Source organism: Scomber scombrus, chromosome 21, assembly GCF_963691925.1.
Source record: "Scomber scombrus chromosome 21, fScoSco1.1, whole genome shotgun sequence".
Taxonomy (NCBI): domain Eukaryota; kingdom Metazoa; phylum Chordata; class Actinopteri; order Scombriformes; family Scombridae; genus Scomber; species Scomber scombrus.
The window spans coordinates 20,448,254-20,468,855 of NC_084990.1; the positions used below are offsets into that span (position 1 = coordinate 20,448,254).

Genomic DNA, 20,602 nt, shown 5'->3' on the forward strand with positions numbered 1-20,602 from the left:
GTCATTGATGCATTGGTATCCTATGACCCCTCTGTAGGTCTGGATTAACCTGCAGGACCTGCCTTCAGGCCTTTACATTCAGTTCATATCCTGTTTTGGTGCCACATTTTCCTGAACAAATGTAAAATTAGATTACCACAAGTTACAGTAATTTCCACAGTGAATCTGGTGCCTTTGGGGCCCCAGGGGAATTTCAAGCTTTCCCACAGTTGATAATATTGCTTTGCTTTGTCGGGAGTAAAATTTTCAAATATGAACATGCCTTCATTATCTCATCTGCAGCTTCAATATAAGTTTAAGAGAGTTGTTTTTAATTAATTAATGAGAGGGCAAATACTACGCTACTGATTATCTTCTCTCTTTTGGGAACTCAAGCATGTACGAACAATAACAAAAAAAGGTCTAGATTCACACACAAAGACATTTTTGATATTTAAACATTTATTCCCCCCCCCTTCACATATGTATAAATAATGAATTTATAATAGTAATTTGGCCCAAAGCGAAACAAGCGTCTAAAAATTGCTAATAAAGCCTCTTGTTGCAGAGAATCCTCTGGCTGCACTTGCAAAACAGTTTATACTGTACCTGAAACATATCACTTCATTTTAAGTCACATCTGTCATAAAAGAGCTTTGTTCAGACCTGTACTAATGCGATATCATCGCTTGGATATCTTAAATTCATCAACAGATAAGGCAGTCACACAAAATCTCTCATCGGAACTGAAGGTAAACTCAGCATAATAAAACCTTTTCAGTTTGAACACATGAGCTGTTGACTTCTCAGTGCCTGTGAAATATTAACTTCATGAAATGTTTTAAAAACCACCAACGAGCTGGAATACTGTATGAAATCATCATGTCTGTCCGTCGTGTCCCTGAAAGGCTTCTGAAATCATCCCGTGGTTGTAGATTATCTTATTCAAATACATCAGTTATATAAAAAGGCACTGTTCCATTAAGGAATGAAAAAGCATGCGGGGGGAAAAAACAACAACAAAAAAAACATGATTAATTACTGCTACAGTGCATTTTCATCTTCTTACATACAAAGATGAGTGACAACCTTTTTTTATAACCACCTTCAATGACCTCTTGCATCCCATACTCATCAAAAATTGGTGTAAAATAATCTAATGCCCGAACAACGGCCAGGACATTTAAGACTTACTGTCCTGCTTTGAAGACTAGTGAACATGTCGAGAAGACTGTGAATATAAGGATATTATCTATCAATTGTTACATCCTGTTCTGGCCGATTAAATGCCTGCTGTAACAATTAATTAACAATTTGTTGAAAGATAACTGGTGATATTCTAAGTTGTTCTTATTGTAAAAAAATCCAATTAAAACACCAAAAGTAACAATGAACTGAGATGCAACTTAATCATTTATATATAAGTTAACTATTTTATATAATTGATTAATCATTTTGAATATTTTTTTTAGGTAAAACTGCCAAAATACTCTTATTCCAGCTTCTTATAGTCAATTCTTTATATTACTATATTTACACATTATATACTATATACTACTAGTGCATACTCAAAAAAAACACTTTTCACCCCTCTAAAATATATTGTTTACTCACCTAATATTGTTATTGTAACAACTTGTATTTTCTCTTACCTTTTATTTTTTAATGTAATTCAATACAAAACCAAGACCAATTCTCTGTATGTGCAAACCTACTTGGAAATAAACCTGTTTGTGATTCAGATTCTGATTAACAGTGAACATTTTCTGTTTTTTTAAATCTTCTGTGACAGAAAACAAAATATATTTTGGTTCGTGGACTGTTTGTCAGGATAAAACATCATTTTACGTAGCATTTTGGGCTTTGGTGATTGACATTTTTCAGCATTTGAGGCACAGAGTTGAAGAGGTGCCATGTGTTATAATATAATTCATTATTTCAGATAATATTATGCATTCCTAAGTAAATTTAAATCAAACTACCAAAGAATAATTGTGCACATTGCAACACTGGATCCAGGTATGTTCCAGTATAGCAGTGCTGGTTGGTATCTGGGAAAAGACTAATGATTTTGGCATGTGTAGTCTACAGCTGTAAAGTCAATCAACAAAATATGAATCAAATATTTTGATAACAATAAGAGTAATTGTCTTTGTTAAGTAGAAATATATAATTCAATATAATCAAATAATTAGTGAAAATAATCTTTAGTTGCAAACCCTGTTATGCTTGTATTTGTTATATATACAGTGTTAAAAAAATCCCATTATTTTAACTAAAAAAATTTGGCAGCTCTGGTTCTCAGAATAATTTGTAAAAAAAATGTAAAGTGAACCCAACTTTGCAGCATAACCTGTACATTTTACGGTTGAGAACTGCTATAATTGACCAAAAAATTACATTTTAAACCAGTAAATCCAACAGCCTGTTTCTGCTGAATTAGCATGACAACGCAGCTAAAACTACCAAACAAACCACACTGTTTAACTGTAAAAGCCTCATTTTAAGACTGTCATTAAAGTAAATATTTCTGCATATTTTACTAAAAGTTGTTTATTATTTATACATTATAAATGTAAATTACAACAATTTAAACTGTAAAATGTTCAGGTTGTTCTGTTAAGTTATTTTTACAGTATTTTTTTCAACACTATTCTGGCTAAGTGTTATATAATTATAACAGCGTTTTCTGACATTTCCGAGACAAAACAAACAGACTTATACAAAAAATAGACTTTATAGACGATTAAAGAATAATCTTTAGTTGCAGCATAGTGTAGTCGGTTGTGTGCACTGCACCGGTTCCTGATGCACTCTTAATCCGGCCATGGTAACAAATAGTTAGTTTTGATCTTTTGAGATTTGTTGACAATAAGGAAAGCCTAGAATAAAAGCACCAGCCTTAACATTTAACTCTTGATAATCTGGGAGCGAATTCTTACTCTGACTGTCATCACTTTGATTGCACCCGCTGATATTAACGCTCAATGTGCTCGTTATTTCAGCACAACCACTGCTGAATAAATGAGTGGCTGACATTGTTCTGGGTGTAGCTTTTCCCCTTCTGTAAGTTCACTGTATACTGATAAACTGTCAAAAAAACAAAAAAACAAACCCAACACTTCAGCAAACATCTAGAAAGGAATTTGTGAGATTTCTTTAAAAGAGGATCATGTTTGCAGTTTGGTTTATATAGAGTGAGATACCTCCTGTATGATAAGATTGTGTGATCACATAGATAAGATCAGCAGCATATTACGATAAACAGTACATTCACGTTGTAGTTGTAAGTGCACATATCTGTTCATTTTGGTATATAGGATCAAGTGTTTCAACTGGGTCAAACAGAGCAAATTATTCATAGTATTTGTTTTGCCTTTTATGGCGTACCAGATGGCAACTTTTCAACACATGGGGACAGCTTAGATCATATCAGGTGTGCTGTCAACCACACAAGAGTCAATTTTGAACATCTGGCACATTGGAGCGAGCTGGTGCAAACATTAGGAATTATTTGCCAAGCTGTCTGACCCAGAGTGTGATGTGTGTTAAGGGGGTGACACACAGTGTAAGCAGGTTCAGACGCTGCTGATATACTCTTCCCCGTTAGCCGAGGCCTTGTCTTTGTCTCCCTCTGTGGGCACACTGCTGTACTGGCAGCCAGGTGCGACGTCGACAGCAGGTCTCGCTGGGTCGGGCAGCGTGGAGGGTTGACCTTGCTTTGACGACTCCCTGTCCTTTTTGTCCAGCCAGAAAAATGATACCATGAGAAACACGGCAGATGAGGCAACAACGGCACTGCAGGCAAAGAAGACATGGAAGTACTGGCCTGTTCTGTCAATCAGGACTCCTACAAAAACAAGAAAAATCATCAGTAACATCAGCATTTTATATTTGATCTTTTTTTTGGATGATACTTTATTTTACATATCAGATATTTTCCTATAATTTGCTATAAAGTATCTGATATCTGACCCAAAAGACACATTAATTTGGTAATATTTATAGGAGAAATGGAGACAGTGATGATTGGTACATTTGAAAATAATAATCAAACTCATTTAAAGTGCAACTTTGAACAGAGGTTCCCAATCTGGAGATCAGGACCCCAATGAAAGGTTGCAAGACAGAAAATAAAAGGTCATGAAAAAACACATTTTTCTGCACCAAATGATGCTCTCACCCACTGATTTTTGATTTTTTTTAAATAACAAGATAATTTGAATGATTTCTTGAAATCATTCAAATGAAACAAGGTTGGAAAAAAATCACTGTTTGGCTGAACATGTCACAGCTGCAACTGCTGAAGAACAGTCACAAGTACCCATACCTGGCTCACAAGCAAAAACATTTCTATAACCACTGACTTTAAGTCTTTTAGTCAGACAGCAGGAGGTCAGTTGAACTTGTTTTGTCATTTTGCTGTTTCTCTGTAACTGTGTTTTCTCCGTCCACTCTGTATCCCATAAAGGCCCTCGAGAGAAACACATGATGCAACCAATCAACTGTCTAAAGACTGAGATCAGTTGATTAAATGAGATAAGCCTGCGGTGCTCCTGCTTGGTTAGAATGGAAACCTGCATCCACATGGCCCTTTTATGGATAGTTTGAACATGCCTGGTGTACACACAACATCTATTGTCTGTCTGTCCTAGAAGAGGGATCGCTCCTCCTTTGTTGCTCTACCTGAAGTTTCTTCCATTTTTTCCCTATTTAAACTTTTTTGGGCTTGAGTTTTTCCTCATTTGAATCAAGGTTATAAGGACAGAAGATGAAACTATAAAACAATTTGTGATGGTGATACTTGGTGATACAAATAAAACTTGACTTGTCTCTGCAAGAAAACATACAATACAACAAATATGGAGAATAAAGTTTCTAATGATAAATAAGAATGAATAAAGATTTACTTTGGTTTAAAAGGAGCAGATCTTATCCCTACTGAGCCCTTTTTTAAATTATATGTTTAGCATGGAGAAGGAAACTGGGTCACTGACTGCATGTGTAAAGCGTCTCTGTTGGGACTCCTCACTACGGTTACATCACTGCCTGCTTATATGCCATTAGACAAACAGGGGAAGCATACCTGTCATTTGAGACCATGGCAGGACAGAAAAAGAGGCTCTGCCCTTTCACAACTCTGCTGCTGCTAAACTCGACTCCTGCAGAATGGAGCGCAGACTTTTTGTTCTCTGTGTGCCGGCCAGATTGACTGAGAGCACACTGTTATTTACTGCAACTGCCTGGAGCGGGAAGGGCCGAATCTTCTATTCCTGTATTTCTGCCATTCACATTCAAACAAGCAGAAATATTTGCACCACAGCACATGAAAGCACATGTGCAGGGCAGACTTCTCTGATTACACACTTGTGTTTTGCACAATTTTGCATTGTTTTTTATATCAATGTTCTTTTGGTATTTTTGATTTATAGTCTATGGCGGACTTTGACAGAGAAGATCAACATGCAGAAAGAAGCTGGACTGAGCTTCAGGGTCACGTCAACTGTGCTGATATTAGCACATTGGGTTCTCATAAGACTTTTCAACTACGGGAACGTACTGACCCATAACTGAAGTTACCTAAACCTCAAGTTACAGAATGTTAACAGCTGTACAAAAGCTCCCCCTCTCTGATTTGTTACTAGGAAAGGAGGACGAGCTTTATCTGCTCTCAAGCTGTGTTTATTCTAAGCTGCTTATGAGAATGAAGTGTGATCAACATACATATACTCAAAAAGAGAGTTTGATTCTTGACTGTGCTGTTCATGTCAAACTATCGTACCACAATGTGATGCATAAAGGGACAAAAGGAGCTGCTCACAATTGCAAAACATACAAATAAATTGCAGACTGTGGCAGCTCCCCCATGAATACAACAGTTTATTCTAAAACTTCATCCTGCCTGAAGCCTGTAAAACCATGCTGAGCCAAATTCCATCTAGGATAACATCAAAAAAACTTGTCAATATCGACGTTATCACCACATCATCCTTTTAATTTCTTACTCTCCTCACTCTGTGTGTTTACCTGCCAGTGGAGGCCCAATGAGCAGTGTGACGCTCTCCATTATAGCGAGCAGACCCAGAGCTGAGGGGAAACGGCTCATCTCCACTGTCTCCATGAGGACGGTGAACATTAGGGAGCCCACCACACTCATGGACAGCCCGTAGACGGTCACATAAATCAGAAGTACAGTGAAACTGGGCCCGATGCAGCAGATACTGTTACTGAGCCCGTTGACCAGCAAAGCTGAGGCAAATACATAGATGTGTCGCCCTTTGAACCAGGGCATGTTGAACATGACCCCGAACGGAGGACGCACCACGATGTTAACGATGCCCAGGATGGAGAGCAGCAACGCGGCCCGACCCTGCTCCATTTTGTTGGCTGTGGCATAAGGAACCAGATACACGAGGGGCACCACAAACCCGAGCATCATCCACGTGATGCCTATAGAATATGCACGGTAACGGGAGTTGTTGCGGAGCTGATCAAAGGCCATGTGTCTGCTGAGGTAAGCCATCAGGCAGCTCCGTATCGTCCTCATCCTTCCTTTCTCCTTCCTCACATTCTCCACCTCTGACGGTGGGGGTCCATGGTTCATCAAGGGTTGGCCTCGACGCTTGGGGGCCTGGAGGGGCCTCATCACTGCTCCACACACGCAGCAGTTAAGCAGGACGGCCCCCAGAACGAGAAAGCTTCCCCTCCAGCCCAGCTCTGTGTGGAGGTAGTTACCCAGGAAAGGGAGAGTGCACAGACCCAGCGCCGTGCCGGTGGACGACATGGCGTTGGCAAACACACGGCGACGCACAAAGTAGTGCCCGAGGATTGTCACAGCCGGCTGGAAGCTGAAGCAGAAACCGAGTCCTGTAATGAAGCAAGACTGTGAGTTTCAACATCACATGGATTATCATGTTAACTGATTTAGAAAATTATGTGTAGAATAACCTTGTGGTAAGTTTTCAGACTAATCATTACCAACCTAATATGAAGTAGGGTTAGGGTTACACTGTTCTAGTAGCAGCGCTGCCCCCTAATACTCGACCAATCATTAGCTAATGAGAGGAGTCTCAGTTGACCAAGTTTTCATTGGTTGGTTATTCGTAGGGGTAAAAAAAATAATTTGGAATTCAAATTATTTTATGATCCCCCAAAAACTATATATTTAAATAATCAAATGAATATCATAAATGCTCAAGGACTGGTCAACTAATGGCTTGGACTCACGACTGAAAATAAACTAGGAAAGTCTGTTTTACTGTATTACAACTTTTATTTTCACACTTTTTGGCAATGATTCCTGGCTAAAAAAATACAGTTATTCTCACCCTGTAAAGAGCCGATAGAAATTATGCTATTAAACTACAAAAATAAGACCAACATTGTGATAAGACTGTCATTTAATTTGCAAAACTCTTCATATTATCGCTTTATAAAGTCGATATTACTATTGTGTTAGCTGTTAGTTGCCTATCTACATGAGGTGCCACATTAGCTTTCATTCATGTCATGTTGGGTATAAGTCCAAAACTACTGCTGTTTGGTGTTGGGCAGGTAGCGCACAGTTATGTGTAACCACGGTCACTAAGTGTCAGCTGGTACAATAAATCTTTGTTGCATGTTTGCTGACCTGTAATAACCCCCGCGGTGACGTAGAGCTCGGAGATGGACCGGGTAAATGAGCTGGCAGCCATTCCAAGCCCACTCAGGACTCCACCCAACATGACCGTCGCCCGGCAACCAAGTTTCTCCACCAACACGCTGCAAAAGGGACCTGTGGATGAAATGTAATGCTCTTAAGTTTAATGCATACAGGAGGAGAAATGGGCAAAAGGCTTACGTCCATACAGGCCAGGTCATTTTCTTAATCCTGCAGCGTATTTCACATACCTCGTACTAGGCAGTAAACTGTACCAGTTGAAAGACCATAATCCTTGACACTATATGTTATGGTATGACAGATCTATGTGTGCACTAGGCGTATACCTGAGGTTGCCCTTGTTTTGGTCTGTGCTACAGCTTATTATTGAGTCACTGAACTGTCAGTACATTCTCAAGAAGTTGTTACGAAATTTCTTTGTAACCGCATTTCAGGACATAATTAATTCCACAGAACAGATGTTCCCAGCGTCTCGCGTCACCTCAACAACTGCTCGTAAGCTTTATGCCTGTGGAGGAAGTTTCGTAAAAAGGTTCAGCACTAAATACAGCGGTGTATATTAGTTAAAGGTCATGAAGAAAGGGTGGTAATTTCGACACATTCTAGGTTTGTTGTTCAGCAACAGGGCGTCGGTGTATTAAAGGGGATAATAATGAGATTTACATAAGCCTACACATCAATCAAAGTGTTTGAGCCCTAATGTTTGCAATTGTTCATTTAATTGTCCCCTTAAGTACAGATATGACATTAGTTTCAATAGCTAAGATGAATCAATTATTCAATTCAGGAGACACGATCACTTCTGGATATATTCAGATGAAGATAAATCTGAGAATGTCACATTTATGTAAGCTCAGCAAAATTTCTAAGATCAAAGCATTCCTGTCTCTACCAAAAAAAAACCTGAGAACCGAGTGCAATAATCACATCATCCCACACTGCTGTAACTCTCAACTCTCCAGCACTGGTAGGAAAGACTAAAGCTGACAATGTGTGAGTCTGTCTCTTAATACTTCACAACTTTCCTATGCTGTGTGTTGCATTAAAGTCTCTTAATTCCTACTGGAATCGAAATTAATGTTTGTATATCAACGTAAATCTTTGAAAATCAGTCAGAAGTATATTGCTTTATTTTTTCAAATGCCCAGAACTTTCCTAAAACTGCTGGACACTGTAGCTTTTAAACAGGAGTACATTTTACTTGAGACTATTTTCAACACATTTGAATCTATATTTGGTGCTTTTATGAGCGTTTACATCAGTAGGATTTACAGTATGTATGTGTACGTCTCAGTTAATCCACTTCCAGCCGTATCCTTGAAAGGCAAACTACCAAAGCTCAACATACTTGTATGATGCAAACATTTGCACCCCTTCAGTGATTACCTGTGGTTTTTTGGCACTCTTAATAAAAAATAATATTATTATAACATATAATAATTATTATAATTATTACTATAATATAATAATTATATATTATATATATAATAATTATTATAATTATTATATCCTCAGCTAGGGCTGGGGGAGTTCGGAGCCCTGGTCTGGGGTTGAAGGGCTCGCTGTAGAGCTGCAATGATTTGTTGAATAATCCATCAGCCTATTGACAGAACTTTGAGTATTTTTTAAGAAAATATACATAAATTATCTGGCTCCAGATTATCAAATATACATATTTTCTCTCTTCTTTAGTTGTTTATGACAGTAAACTGAATATCTTTGGGTTATGGGGTGTTGCTCGTGACAAAAATAGTAATTTAAGGACATCACCTCCGGCTTTGGGAAACAGCAAACAACATCTTTTCACCTTTTCCAATCATTTTAAGCCAAACAACTAATCGACAGGAGCCAGTTCCTGCAGCCCAGGGCAGGGCGATTCTAGCACCTTTCTCTTAATCTGTTTAACTGATTATACCTGAGAGTAAACATCAAAATCCTTTCAGAAATATTTCCACAAATAAATATCACCCATAAAGTCATTTCATTTTCACTTCATTATCTGTATCACTGGGAAAAATCACAGGTGCCGTTTGTTTAAATACATAATACATAACTGGTCTGTGCCGAAAAGACTTAACGAGACAGAAATCCAGGCAGTGTAAACACAGCCTGGAGCTGTGTTTTCAGGAAGGTAGGGAGGGTGGTAGCAGGAGGGGAGTTTAAGTTTGACAGCATTGCAAAGGCGGAGAGCAGTACTGATTGTTTTGGTCAAACGAAACCACAGCCCCCTTTTGTTACAAAAAAAAGAAAAAAGGTTATTTTTCATATGTTATGAAAGTTAGTGAACTACACCCAGAGATAAACTATACAAATTCATTCCTTTATATCTTAAATAAATAAATCATAAGGACGTAAGAGAACTGATGACATTATTATTATTGTTATTAACATGAGTTGCTGTTAAACTGGGAGTGGAGAGGAGGAGGAAAAAAGAGGAGGAACGTTATCAGACCAGTGTTACGAAACACTGCATGACTCTCACGCTCCTCATTTTTGGTTTACGTTGCAAGAGTAGCTGTTGATTTTGCACTTCAGAGTGTTTGGGTCACACCATGTATTATTTCTTCTACCAAGATGTCCATTGATATCTGAATAAACCCTCTGATGTACTACAGACAGTCTACTGGTCTGAGCCAGATGGCGACAATAACAGAAACTCCAAACTCTTCTGTCTTTTTTGATTAGTTTAGATAGGAAACTAAATTACCTCTTACATGCACCAAACCCTAACCCTAACCCTGCAGGATGAAACAGCATAAAAGCATGCTTGCCATAAACATAAAGCTACGTAAAAATAAAGAACTGGTATAGTAGCCAGACATTCACCTTGATCCTGTATATTGACTTTTATACAGCACACACTACTTCCCTGTTTTCCTGCTGTTACATAATGTTTATAAGAATACGTCAGAGGAAGGATGTTGAAACTACAGACAGGAAAGATAGATCCTTTATCCACCACACTGAAGACACATGCTCTAACAAACCCTGATGAGAGGATACATGTGTCTGTATAACAGTTACCCTAAATTAAATATTTTAGTCTCACAATTTGCTACATAAAACCATACAAATATGTATTATTTAGTATAACATGTCAAAAAATATGTCTAAAAGTCCTGTGAGATCTACAGAATGAAACATGGCAGCACTTTATTTTGAGTCCCCCTATTTTGCATTATAAGCTGTACAAACTGGTTTTAACACGTTATAATGTGTTTAAGTTTGACAGCATTATAATGTGTTAAAACTCCTATATAAAGTGCTACCATGTTTCAATCTCTTTTGGGCCTCCATAAGTGGTGTGTAAACAGATAATGAAAAATAATGATATCAATTATATCTGCTTATAACTGCATTATGGTGTGTTATGAACCATTTGTTTAATGTTTATATACTGCTTTCAAATGCTAAACAAGAGGATTCAAACATGTGTAACTGTGTAACTCTCATAAGTGGTAATAATAGAGTAACGGTAAATGCTTAACATAGTGCAACAATAGCACAAGTGTGAAGGTTCATAAAGTCAGCAACTCTGTGGTCAGAAAATAAAGAACGTAGGTAACCACATTAGCTATCAAATGTTTGCTTACATTAGTATGAACGTCTGGTCATATCAGTTCAAATCAGGCTGTGGCAGGAAAACCCTTCAGTGTATTAATATAAGCAATAGTGCATTTAACTGCTTGTGATTTCAGTTTCCATTTTAAAAAGAATGGATGTGCTATTTTGTTAGTTACATAACGTTGATTTGTATATCAACAAAAAGTTACTATTTTGATTATAAATAAATTGTTTTAAGAAAAAAAGAAAAAGATTCTCTGATTGCAGCTTCTCAAATGTAAATGTTTCCTGTTTTTTTTAGTCTTCAGGGTTAGTAAACTGAACATATTTGGGTTGTGAACTGTCTGAACAAAATAAGAGTGGACATTAACACTTCTGGTAATACCAGACTGTGTCAGGCTGCAGCAGGAAACCTCCTGGGTGTATTCATTTCATGCACAAGTAAGAGTGCAATTAATTGCATATAAATGCAAAATCCATTTGAAAAAGTATTAATGTGCCATGTATTTACTTCTTTAAGTAACAGTACATGAAATCACATTAAATTACTATTAATTGTGTAACTCTATTCTGTATGTGTCGTTTACTCGAGTCGCGGTGCGGCTGTGAGGAAAAGCAGGCAACTCTTTCTCATGAAACAATCTTCTTAAATCAACACCAGTACAACAAATCCAAATTCCTTCTCTCAGTGTTCTTCCCAATGCAACAACAGCAAATAGAAACTCAAATTACCTCCAGATCAGGGGGCATTAAAGGCATTAAAGTATTGTAAATGATAATCAAATAATAGCTTCGGGCACTGAGTTAGTCAAATAAAGTGGATATCTTCCATGTTTTAGTCTTAGTAAAAAAATAAATCCCTCTTTGTGTCTCAATAGAGTGCTTTCCTGTTGAGCTGCAGTGGAAGGATAGGAAAGGAAATTTGGCACTAATAAGACTGTAACACAATGGTCAGTATGAAGAGGAGGAATGATAACACAAAGGAAAACATTTGAACCCATACTTTGAGGTAATTTAAGAATTTAAGATGTGCTGTACAGTAACTGAGGTTACATATTAAAATGAATAGATAACTAACTAAATACCATTTTATTTCCTGGTCTGCCTGTCTTACCTCCAGCATGAAGCGCTGATGTCATGATGGAGGGCACCCAGGAGGTTTCACTGTTGGAGGCATCGAATTCATTCTGTAAGTCGGTGTAGAAGATTCCCACACAGGAGGGGAAGGCCAGGGTCAAAGCCAGGACTATGATTGTGGCAACCAGCACCACCCAGCCCCAGCCCCCATCAGGAGCTGTGACTGCTCCTGTTACAGCTACAGAGTTTCTGTTTTCTTCTCCATGCCCCCCTTCTTCAGACTCACAATCGATGGCCTCTTGGACTTTCTCATGCTCCGTGCCGTTGGCGTGCTCACGGACCACGGAGGCCTCCGATTGGTGGCAGTGATCACTCGTCCCTCTGATTCCATTTCTCTGAGTCATTGTCTGCTCGACAGGTCAGGTATGGCTCCTGTGTTAGCTCTGCAGGGTGTGTAATGACTCCTGCTGTCCATGTCACTGTAGCTGCTGAGACCTTTAATCACACCTGGAAAGACAACATTTGTGATTTTGAGTGAAATATCTCAATAATTATTGGATGGATTGGCATAAAATTTGGTACAAATGTTGTACTTGGTGTTCAGAGCTAATTAGCACATGTAAGATGCTAACACACTAAACTAATACAGTGAAAGCAGTAAACATAAAACATGCAAAACATCATCACTGGGTCTCATAATAAAGTTGTTCTTTTTCTACAAGTGAGTGCTGCTGGAGTTTTGACCTCTGAAAAACATCAGTATGTTAGCATCGTCATTGTGAGCATGGTTGCATTATTCATGGCTGCAGTTTTCTTACACCGAGAAAGTCACTGTTTCATTGTGCATTTTTGTGTAATGACAATAAAGATTCATTCATTCATTAGCATTTTGCACAAAGCCTTGCTGTGAGTAGAGCATCAAAGCTGCATCCAACTTCAGACTCTTCTTGTACAGTAGTAATTTGATTACTCTGAGCTGTTTTGTTGTATTTGATCTGCTAACTTGTATCAGCATCTGTTATTTTCTTCCTTTACATCCATCCCATGTGGAGTACCACAAGGTTCCATATTAGGGCCCATTATATTGCCCATTTACATCCTTCCACTGATGTCTATTGGTAGAAAATGTAAATGTCTCTTACATTTGCTATCCAGACACCCAGCTGTACTTCCCCCCTCTCATGACACACCCTACACCCCTTCCTGCTGTGCTGCATTGATAATATAAAATTCTGGATGGCAAAATACTTACTGCAGCTAAACCACAATTCAACTGAGCTCCTAATTTTTGGCCCTTCAGGCTTTTCCAAAAACACAGTGAGTACTCACGTGCCTCTAATATTGAATGTTATCTCCCATGCAAGAAATCTTGGCATTATCTTTGATTCTGGTTTAAAAGTTGAAAAACAAATCAACTCTGTTGTCAGCACCAGCTTCGTCCATCTTAGATCACTTACAAAACTAAAATATTTATGTCTGTTAAGGATTTGCATGCTTTCTCCTCTCCACTATTGTAACTCTTTGTCCACAGGAATTAGTCAGTCGCCTGGTTCAACATGCTGCAGGCCTGCTCCTCATTGATAACATAATCACTCCTGTACTGGCCTTTTTTCACTGGTTACAAGTGAAAATGCTCTAACCTACAATATGTTGGCTTTCACTGAGTACTTCATGACCTTTATTGGTTTCTGTCTCAGTGAATTTACTAAGTGCTGTCCTGCTGACGAGATAATTGATTGTTGTAACTGTCCTGATAACCGCAGCAACTCTCTAACCTTCTGTTTGTTTGTTCCATAACATGAGCGTCCAGCTGTGTGCCTCTCTCTCTCTTCTGTCCCTGTTTTCTCTTCCTGACCTCTCTCGTCTCTCAGGTATCCGTAGCTGGACCAGCACCCTTCCTGGAGCCGTTCTGCTTCTCTGGCAGTCGGTGGCATTTCCTGAAAGTTTTTGGATTTGGTTCCCTATCCTGCAGGTAGTTCAGCCTTACCTCATGTCCCTCGCTCTCTGAATGATGTCTTTATACTTTAGGGTTAGGGCTCTTTCCTGTGTATGTGAACGGTATGATGCGAGTCTCCTGTTTGTACATTTAGCCTGTCCTCCTGTCAGGTTTCCATGTTGATGGAGGTCCTCAGGTCCTCAGGTCAGGTAATGGACGGGGGATGTGCAGACTTTAAAGCACCCTGAGACACATTTGTGATTTGTGATATTGAGCTATTCAAAGAAATTGACTTGACTTGAATTGATTTTAAGATTCTTGAGTCTGTTTTTAAAGCACTGCATGGACTAGTAACAGCTTATCTTTCTGAACTCCTCACCCCTACTCCACCCCTCAGATCTGCTGACCAGTCGCCCCTCATCATCCCAGTCGCTCCCAGTTAAAATCCAGAGGTGATCGGGCATTTTCCATTGTTGGCTCTAAACGGGGGAACAGTTTGCCTCTCATTATTACATCCTCCCCTTCGACCGATATTTCTGAAATCTTAAGACCCATCTCTTTTCTTCATTCTTTTAATAGTCATCATGAAGACTTGAATGGTCACTCTGTTTTTATAATGTATCTATTTACTCTCTCTATTAATTATTTGTTTTCTGTGTAATATTGTTGTGTTTTTAATTCAACACCCTTGCTCCTCATAACTACGTATTTCTCATTCGTTGGTTACCTTTTGTATAAATAAACCAACTTGACTATTTCTTTAGCTGTTAAACTCTCCACTATGTCTACCAGTTAGTCGCTAACTTTGTCTGCTTTCTGGTGCTGGTCAGGTAGTGTGTACAGCAGATATATGAGGGTTTTTTGTTGTTGCTGAAAACAGCTGACTGCTGCGGCTGTAAATATGAGCTTGATGAATGCAAGGTGGGAATGAACCAAGACAGTTGCACAACATTTGGGCTGTGAAACCACAGCAATGCTCCGTCAAGCTGAGAGAAACCGCAGTGTGAAATGATATCAATCATCATTCAATGTTATATAAGAATATTGATCAGAGTAGCTTCAGTGGAGTTTTAAAGGAGGATATTCTCAAATACAGCTGCAACGTTGATTAATCCATTCATTGTCAGCTATTGAATTAATCACCAACTATTATCCTAATCAATTAATTGTCTTTTATGTCTAAATTCTCTGATTCTAGCTTCTCAAATGATCTTCATATTTTCTAGTTTCTATAGTCTTCTGGGTTGTGGATAAAATAAGACATTGGAGGATGTCATGTGGGCTTTTTCTGACATTTTATAGACCAAGCAACCAGTTGATTGATCTGAAATTAATGAACAGATTACTCACTAATCAATAATAATAAAATAATTGTTGCAGCACTAGATCAGCAGCTTTAAGGGATGAGATTGAGTATATTCTTTGCATTTTAAAATTAAGGCTATACCAGAGTTTGGAGCCTAAGTGACAAATGCCTGACAGGCCTCCGCCTTCAGCCTGATCCGGAGACAGTCTGCTGGTCAACAGCCTCATGCAACAAACAGGAATGTGTGGACATAGGTAAACAATAGTGAAAGGAACAAGGGCGGAAATTAGCTCAAATCTAATTACTTTCTGGAGGACGTTGGAGTTACAGTAGCTGACTGGAAACATAAGCACGAATATGGGTTTGTGCATTCTAAAATGAAAGAAATGACTTAATCTTGAATGAAATGTTTTAGTTTAAGAGGTCGAGAACCCTAAGATCTGATCCTGCAGGTGTTACAGCATGTTTCACATATTTCCTGTAGGTGCTTAGGGGCTAAAAAAAACATAATTTTGGTCCAAACTGAGGGTTAAATGAAAAGACAGCCAAGCATCAAAGACTTTGTCTGTAAGTCAGACTGTGCCAGCAAGTTAACAAAGAAGATGACTGGTTGGTTAAAGGACGAATAAAGTATCTGTGTAGATGCAAAGGGAATCTAGCAAGCGTGATACTACATGCACTTGTGAAAACTCAAGAATGAATAGCCCTCTGTGCAAATGTTCCTGCACAGTTTTCCCCAAAGACACTTAATACTATTTCCAAATGCACCAACCACTGAGCAGAGCAACATCTTCTGAGATCATGTTCCTGAGACTATAACTCTTGGCTAATGTTAATGCACTCAGCCATTTACACCACAGTGTGTGGCCAAACGTACCAACATTAAACCATTATGTGATTGTTGAACGCAGGAATTTCCGCACTTTACAAATGCTTAAGCTCAATTTTTCACAACAGAGTTTCATTATACGAAAAAACTCAAAATGCAAATATCCAAACGGACTACGGGTGAATTCTTACTTTATGACACAGGGTGTTGTTGTTACATGCAAAGTGCAAACCACTGAATCAAATGTTCAGTCATCCAAATACAGGAACCTCCTCTTACCAGAATTATTGATGCTTATTACAGATAAGTACAGCTCACAACCTTCTTTACTTCAATAACATACAGTCATTAATTAACACTGCCATATAGGAAAAAGAAATGCAATGTATTTTCTTCTGATTACTGTCAAATGATGCAATGATTGCATGTTTGATACTGTGAGAATACAGTCAATTATATTGTGTCTATATTGTGTCTTTAAGCATTATTGCAGCTTACTGTGTGTTATATGACTTAAGTATCTCAGGTTTGGTTTATTGAATATGGAGCAGAAAAAAGGAAGCAGTGAAGCGCAATAGCAATAATCAGCCTTGTACTGTATGACCATAAGAGTTACTGTTGTGTAAAAGCCAGACTGCACCATATTTACAGCTTTTGAATATATTCAATAAATACAATTTTCAAAAGCTATTTTTATTTAACAACGTGTCAAATACTGACTTTTGTATAAATTGCATTATTGCATTATCATTACTTGTATAATCTCGAGGAAATTACAATTGCTGGGTGTTTTTAGAAGAATTATTTACTGTTTGACAACATCTGATGAAGTTATTTACATGTAATAATCATAGACTGTATGGTAATAATAGACTTACCAGGTGATACATTACCTAATTTGATACAGGTGTTTTCATTTGGGGTGTTATTTGTAATTTTGAGGCTAATATAAGAAATATACTGTTTTGTTTTAAAAGTTTTGCAAAAAGAAACTGTAAAGACTGAACCAAGCAGTAAAAAACTGTAATATGCTGCTTCAAGAGTTGCTTCTTTTCCAGTTTCAGGTTTTTCCACAAATGTTGTAACCTGGGTGTGACGATTTGCTCCCTTTTAGTCACAAAGCATTGGTGAGGTGATGCTGGGAGATACAGACTGACTGTTGAATAAAACTGAGATTGAATGATTATCTTCTATCCCAAACTGGGAAAACCAGTTATTTATGTCTTAATTACTGCTGTGATCTGCATCATTAAGTTGATCTTGGAATAAAGGGCTTAACTGAAACCTGACCCGAGTTTGTGTGTCTCATGTTTCAGCATTAGTTTCACTTCACAGAGCAAAGTATCTGATTTTCTGAAAAGTAAAGACCAGCCATCTTTGACAACCCCAGAAGCTTGTTAAACAACACTTAACACTATTCTGAAGGTGATGTTAAAAAATATTCATAATGATACCCCCACAATTAATTATTTTTCAAAATAAAAGCATGTTATTATCATTTATCAGTTTCTATCCAATATCTTATATTTTCATTTTGCTTGTGCTACAAAAAGAGCAAGGACATATGTCACTTCTGGTAACCTGGATTAGGAAATACAACCCTTACTTGAGAACTGGGTTAAAAATTATATTTAGTTATTTTTTGTCATTAAGATGGTTAAAAAAATCTGACGAAATCTGGGCTTTTATGAGGTCGCCCAAGTATTTATTTAACAGGAAATCAGATCCTTAACTCTGTGACTTGATAATTTGTTTATTTATTTTCACAATATGAAAATAGAAAATCATATATAACAGCTTAAAATACATAGAAATATTCATACAATCACAAAAGATGTGAAGGCAGAGCCAACATACCTAAAAGTTCATCATATTTAATAATCACAATAACCTTTTTCAGGCTCATCAGTACAAACTAGAATCTACAAATTAAATAAAAAGGAAATTAATTTATAATCCGGGGATAAGTATATAAAAATGACTGGGAACTGAGTTTAGGATTCTAGGACCCCTGTTAGAAACCCAAAATTGGATGTTTGAAGTTTTTGAAATTACAGGTCGAAGCTGCCGACTGTTCCTGGTTTCATAACTGTGAGTTTTAACTAAATGTACTTAAATTATCATTAAAAAAGAGAAGGCTTCTTTTATTAATTTAAATAATAAATAATTGAAATATAATTAAATTCACTCCTCCTGATGTTTATTAACTTGGAAAACACTGAGAATGGAAGAGCTTGCAAAAAGGGGGATTCTGTAATGCACAAAAGGCAAAAACTAGAGCAAGTCCATGAAAATATAAAAACAGGACAAACTGCCAAAACTCCACAAACAGAACAGGATTGTCTTCATACTTTTGTCCATAATGTCAAGCTGTTCTGTCACACTGATTTCTGGCCTTTCTATTCCTCTTACTGCTGAGTGTGCAATGGTTCAGTGAGGGAAAGGCCTCACATCTCTTAAAGCCACAAATAAAGCAACAACAGGGGCAGACTTCATTATCAGGCAAAGTCAGCGACTGCCTGAGGCCCCCCGACTTAAAGGGCCCCAAACTACTACAGATTTATTATTATGTTTAGATATGAAAAATATATGAATTTGCCTGAACTCAAACACACATGTACAAACAAAGCAAACAATCATATGTCGCCGTTCCTTGTCCTTCATCTCCACCAGAACTAGTGACAAGCCAAAGACAAAAGTAAGAATAGGAAAGAAAATAGATAAATAAAGCAGTTTCCAACTAAAAAGGTGTAGGCGGAAGCATTTGCTAATAACACCTACCCTTTTTCCATTAGTCATTCAATAGATCCCAATGTACATAACGAACACAAAAAATCCACCACAATTGGCTACATACACAAAATACTGCATTATGTTACTATTCTAACTCATTTTACCCCAAAATAACCTACAAAAGCCCCCAAAAGCAACTGTACACTTCTACCCTCAGAGAAAAAACATTGCACAACTACATTTACATTACTGGTTTTTTCTTCAGATTCAGATTTGACTCACAAAATATAACAAATGATTTGCATTATATAAAGATTAAAAGCTTCATCTTTCACAGATGTTTGGTGAAAGATGTTTCACTCTCCACTTTAAGTACGAATTTGAATGCAGTATTTTTGCTTTCACTTTTTTGATGTGTTTTACTGAACCCTCCTGTTGTCTTCCTGTCGGCCGTAAAACTTTTGTCCTCCGGGGTCAAAACTGATAAAGCATAAAGTATAAATTATCACCTAATTCTGTGTAAAGCGCTTTTTAACCAACTTCATCCCAACTTATTCCCACAGGTTTTATACATATTGTTGCAAATAAAGGTCTCATTTAAATGAAACTATACCTAATTTTTAAGATAACACCTGTCCTCCTGGGTCAATTTTGACAACAGGAGGGTTAGAAAAAAAAACTTTTCTTCTACCACTGCCAATACTAACATTCCCAGTTGTGTGTCTTCATCACTAAATCAGCCCCTGTGCAATGATATCCTGTTTTAATGTTTTTTTCTTTCTGTTTCACCTCCTGCAAACTGCACACACGTTTCCTCTTATACATGCAATTATACAATACTATACATCCTCTTATACTTCAACTATTTCTGAATTGCTCCTAAAGCTGGCATCAGTAACTACAGGAAGGGTGTAAGGAGACGACTCTGTAAGACTCACTGGTTTGAATAAAAGTGATGCTGGGACAGCCCATGGAGGGATGAGAGCGCCTGTTTTTATATATACTAGTATTTGCACACACACAGTCATCAATCAGCACATGATAACCAACATTACACATATACTATATCCACATTTCCAGCTGCATTAATAACAGGAAGCCCCCTTTTTTCCCCTTCACGCTCACTCACATGTAACCACTCGGTTTGTTTACGGCTGAAAAGCTCACATTTAAACACGGATATACAGTCCACACACATCACGTCAGTTACACAACATCTTCCTGGTCCTCTACTGCACTAAAAATACTCATAAATGTTCATAAATATTTCATTACAGTCCTATTTTTACTTGCCTGATCCGCACTGCCGTATTAAAAAAAAAGGGTTTGAACCTGCAATTTGAGGCTCTTCCGTGAATTTGCAAGTTGATATAATGAAATAAAATAAATATACTGATCTCGCACCTTTTCTTTGAGATGGTTGTGGTCCTTCTCCTGCAGCCGTCCGTCGGTGCCTCACAGGCGCGGTCGCTGCTCGGTGATTGCCGGAGCAGAGGCTGCAGGTCTGGAGGTCTGATC

At 37.8% G+C, this 20,602-nt stretch overlaps 1 protein-coding gene across 1 annotated transcript; it reads right to left on the reverse strand.

Annotated features, from left to right (window-relative positions):
* Positions 1–442: 442 nt before the first annotated feature.
* Positions 443–20,602, reverse strand: slc16a5a (solute carrier family 16 member 5a). The gene is made up of 5 exons (XM_062442457.1): positions 20,489–20,602; positions 12,318–12,787; positions 7,610–7,753; positions 6,007–6,846; positions 443–3,829 (listed from the first exon to the last, which is right to left on the reverse strand). The coding sequence occupies exons 2-5, from the start codon at positions 12,682–12,684 to the stop codon at positions 3,558–3,560; spliced, it is 1,623 nt and encodes a 540-aa protein (XP_062298441.1). The 5' UTR covers positions 12,685–12,787; positions 20,489–20,602; the 3' UTR covers positions 443–3,557.

Bases quoted from the DNA above. Each gene is read 5' to 3' on its own strand.
- slc16a5a (XM_062442457.1), bottom strand. From the start codon at position 12,684: ATGACTCAGAGAAATGGAATCAGAGGGACGAGTGATCACTGCCACCAA. The intron at 6,847-7,609 runs GTCAGCAAACAT...GCTTCATTACAG, and splicing joins CACCGCGGGGGTTATTACAG to GACTCGGTTTCTGCTTCAGC. The intron at 3,830-6,006 runs GTAAACACACAG...TTGTTTTTGTAG, and splicing joins CATTGGGCCTCCACTGGCAG to GAGTCCTGATTGACAGAACA.